The sequence below is a fragment of the Dreissena polymorpha genome, chromosome 13 (assembly GCF_020536995.1).
Source record: "Dreissena polymorpha isolate Duluth1 chromosome 13, UMN_Dpol_1.0, whole genome shotgun sequence".
In the NCBI taxonomy this organism is placed as follows: Eukaryota; Metazoa; Mollusca; class Bivalvia; order Myida; family Dreissenidae; genus Dreissena; species Dreissena polymorpha.
The window spans coordinates 4,940,058-4,944,423 of NC_068367.1; the positions used below are offsets into that span (position 1 = coordinate 4,940,058).

At 33.6% G+C, this 4,366-nt stretch overlaps 1 protein-coding gene across 1 annotated transcript; it reads left to right on the top strand.

Annotated features, from left to right (window-relative positions):
• The first annotated feature begins 871 nt into the window (after positions 1–871).
• LOC127855889 (uncharacterized) lies at positions 872–3,521 on the top strand. The gene is made up of 4 exons (XM_052391782.1): positions 872–981; positions 1,162–1,485; positions 2,469–2,765; positions 3,211–3,521. Exons 1-4 carry the CDS (start codon positions 909–911, stop codon positions 3,519–3,521), a joined length of 1,005 nt encoding a protein of 334 aa, XP_052247742.1. The 5' UTR covers positions 872–908.
• The last annotated feature ends 845 nt before the right edge of the window (positions 3,522–4,366 follow it).

A 4,366-nucleotide genomic window follows, 5' to 3' on the forward strand; every position in this document is an offset into this window, starting at 1 on the left:
CTACTACTACTACTAACACTACTATACTACTACTACTACACTACTACTACTACACTAACTACTACTACTACTACTACTACTACTACTACTACTACTACTACTACTACTACTACACTACTACACTACTACTACTTACTACTACTCACTACTACTACTACTACTCCTGACTACACCACTACTACTTCTACTTACTACTACTACTACACTATACTAACTACTACCTAAACTACTACTAACTAATACTACTACTACTAACTACTACTACTAAAGCTACTACTACTCTACACTTACTACTACTACTTACTACTACTACTACTACTACTACTACTACTACCACTACTACTCACACTACTACTACTACCACTACTACTTCTTCTACTACTACTACACGCTACTACACCACTACTACTCACTACTACTAACTACTACTACTACTACTACTACTGTACTACTACTACTACTACTACTACTACTACTACTACTACTAACTACTACTACTACTACTACTACTACTACTACTACTAACTACTACTACTACACTACACTACTACTAACTACTACTACTACTAACTACTACTACTACTACTTACTAACTACTACTACTACTACTTTCTACTACTACTTCTACTACTACTACTACTACTACTAACTACTACTACTACTACTACTACTACTAACTACTACCTACTTACTACTACTACTACTACTACTACTATTATTATTATTATTATTATTATTATTATTATTATTATTATTACATGTACACGCTTTTAGCCGTCGATATGTCTCTTTAAGATCAGAATCCTTGAAACAAACACAGTCTTGGTATGCCTACCTAGAAACATTTCTTCCTGTTAGGGTGTTAGTGTTCAACAAGACAAACATAATACTGTTTATTAAATCTGATAATGGCGTATGCGAGATTTCTTGTGCAGGGATGTATTGAATTGGTGATCATAATCGCAATATGTCCAAAAGATGGTTGTATTTAGAAATATTAATACAATTGTACAGGATATGTTCTGTAATTTGAATTAAGCGCTATATTATTCGTTGACATGTTATGTGTTAAATATCATGCACATGATACAATAAAACAAAATTTATTTATAGGTAATTATATGAAAAATATATTCGGATTTCTTCTAATTTTGTTGACAGGAATTTTCTACGAGAAAATAGCCAGTACTAACGACACAAATGTGGATCTCGTCTTCGAATTCAACAAGCCTAGACATATTTTCAGATATTATAATGTTTATAAAAACTCGGCACGCATTGGAAGATGTATGGACAACGATGCATTTATTGAATTACCTAATTGCTACACATCTGATTCGGCGAAATTTAAGCTCTCTGCGAATGTTAGCATCATGGTTGTGTTGACTCTCGGAATACTATTTTTCAATGAGTCAATGACAGGAAATTACAGTTGTACAGATAGTTACAAAGATCAAGAACAAACAATCATCATGAGCACTCCTGGTACGCATTGTTTTGTTTACATAGTATTTGGTAGATTAATTACGAATAATGATGCCAGATAGGTAACAGGCAGTTGGCAACAAACTGTTTGTTTACATTTTTGCTTAAAATAAAAATTGATCGAACAATTGTCCGGAATAGAGATGTAAAAATACCTCAAACATATGTAAAGCAATAATCCGGACAAACGGAATTTATACAATTTAATCATAATTCATTTTTGTCAATGCTTTCATATGTATGAATAAATCCCAAATAATACGTATTAAATCGATGCAAATAATTGCATAAATGGCTGCTACATTAATTGCTTACATTAAAATCAATGTTTTTTGCATAGCCATTGATCTATCATTTGGCATTTAGATCTGGGTAACCTACTTATGTAGATCACCAATAAGCCACCACAAACTGAAAGAACATCAAACAAAAATCATAGAGTTACTATGCCATTTGCTTTTGTTTTTATCTGTTATTTTTTTGTTAAATATTATTTGATCACTTTATATTTATTTATTTTGTGTTTCTCTTCATAAAAGTGATCGATGATACGAGTTAGCATACTGTTACCAAAAATAAAATGCTACCAATATATGCCGTAAAATGAATCATTCATGTAAAACTGTTTCAAAAATGTATAATTTGTTCTTACTTAGATATTAGTGTCAGACTTAGTCTTACTCATATGAGATATAAACACGGTAATTAAATCGTGTGTATTTACGTAGGTGCAAGATATATTTACGATCGCATATTTTGAAATATAAAACGCGAATGTATGCGTACGTAATCAGAAAGTGTTCCTGGTTTTGAATCGATCGATTGCGTTGTGCAGTGTAATGCTGTTGTCGTTGCATTGGTTTTTAAAACAAACCTTCCGCCTTTCAAGTACATAACAGCAAGCGCAATATTCCCTAGTCAAATGCACATCGATGTCTTCATTTTCAAATAATATATAGCAGTTTATCATAAATGTATTTTAGTGAACCTGACATCAGTGTTACTGACTCCAAACGCCCAAACATTTCCAAAATACAACGAACCCTCCATTTACACGTGCATCACATCGACCACCAAACCTGGTGCAGCGATACATTGGTTTGAGGACGTACACAACATCACCGACATGTCGATTTCTACATATGACTCTTATATTTCGACAAGTGTCCTTAGATACCTACCAATGGTCAAGCGTGAAACGAACGTTTCCTGCGTTGCAATGTACAAGTACCGAGAACACGACATATCTATTACGAAGTCAACAAAAGTCTGTGTACAATGTAGGTCACCTTTAATTGGTTTAACCGGTATTTATTAAGATAAATAGAGCATGATATATGAATAACATATGAACACGTATATGAATTCTTCTCCATCGATGTAGTACGTTAGCACTTTAAACCAGTAAAAGCGATTACCAATTGGTAATGAATCATACAGCGTGTGCACATTAAAGTGTTAATGGAGTGGTAACACATATATTTTGAAATATGATAGGTAGAGCAGGAAGAGGGTAAGACTTTAATTGGATAGACTGAATGTGCCCCGAAGATTATTGTTTTTATTTTTAAATGGGTATTGCTGTTTGTTTTATTACAGTTTGGAATATATTGTATATGAAGTATTTGTTATATTTAATTTAACACAACACATGTTGTTTTCGTTTGCGTATACACTAAGAATGAATTTATACATGTTATTCAGGAAGAAAATAGAACATTTCAGTTCCCGTTTCCACTCCAACTGTGTCTATTAACGACGTGAATGTATCCGGTACAATCACAGTGCTAGAGGGGGAAATGGTGCGATTTATATGCTTCTCTGATGGGTTTCCTACGCCTTCGTATAACTGGAATTTTAAAGGGCACATAACAGACGGTCAGATACTGGAATTGAAAATCAAACGAACGGAAAATGGAAGTGCACTGAGGTGCTCAGTGTCTAATGTATTGTTGACGATAAATGGAAGCAGAACTGCCACGTCATATACGCATTGGGTGGAACTAATTCTACAAGTATTGTGTAAGGCAGTGTAAAGTTATGCGTACACATATTATCGATAAGCATTTTTTTTTGTTATAAGACATATGTCTTAAAAATGGAAAGGAAAACACTACGTGTCAATGATACATTGTTTGTTAATATAATTTATCATTCCGTTTGTATGAAAAGAAAATATACTTTTAATAATATACTTAGAATGAACAATACAGCATTGAAGTACATGTATCTCACCAGTTCTGGTTGTGTTTACAGATAAACCCGACAAAGCCGCAGTTCTCATAAAAACCTGCAACAATACTAGTGTTCCTCTGAATGGGTCTCTGACATTGCTTGACGGAGAAAGCTTTGAATTGTCATGTACTACACATGGGTATCCTACGCCTCCTGTTCGTTGGATTCCGCGATTTGACGGCTATGAGCATATACTCAGATCGTATCATGTTTCCTACAAACAAAGAGGTACTTTTGCCTGTGTTGCCGAGAACGCCATGAACATTACTGCTTCTGGTGAAATAGTTGGACGGAATAATGTAACGGTCCTCTTCGATATTAGAGGTATAAGTAACTCCACAACTCTGACATAAGACACATTTCTCAAACGGCTTATACGATTTGTGCAACGTGATTTTAATATTAATATTAATGAGACAACACAATTATATTACGAATAGTAGCATTACTTAAAAAGTTTAGCAGCAATGATGTATTGTCACTACGTTTATATTTAAAGTAGAGTTTTGTTTTATACAAACATCCAAAATAGTTGGAGGGGAGTAGTTGTTGTTGTAGTAATAGTAGTAGTAATAGTAGTAGTAGTAGTAGTAGTAGTAGTAGTAGTAGTAGTAGTAGTAGTAGTAGTAGTAGTAGTAGTAGTAGT

What these genes read in the sequence shown, in the direction of transcription:
- LOC127855889 (XM_052391782.1), top strand. Translation starts at nt 909, where the DNA reads ATGGCGTATGCGAGATTTCTTGTGCAGGGATGTATTGAATTGGTGATC. An exon ending in AATCATCATGAGCACTCCTG is followed by an intron (nt 1,486 to 2,468) that starts GTACGCATTGTT and finishes AATGTATTTTAG; the next exon opens with TGAACCTGACATCAGTGTTA. An exon ending in AACAAAAGTCTGTGTACAAT is followed by an intron (nt 2,766 to 3,210) that starts GTAGGTCACCTT and finishes AGAACATTTCAG; the next exon opens with TTCCCGTTTCCACTCCAACT.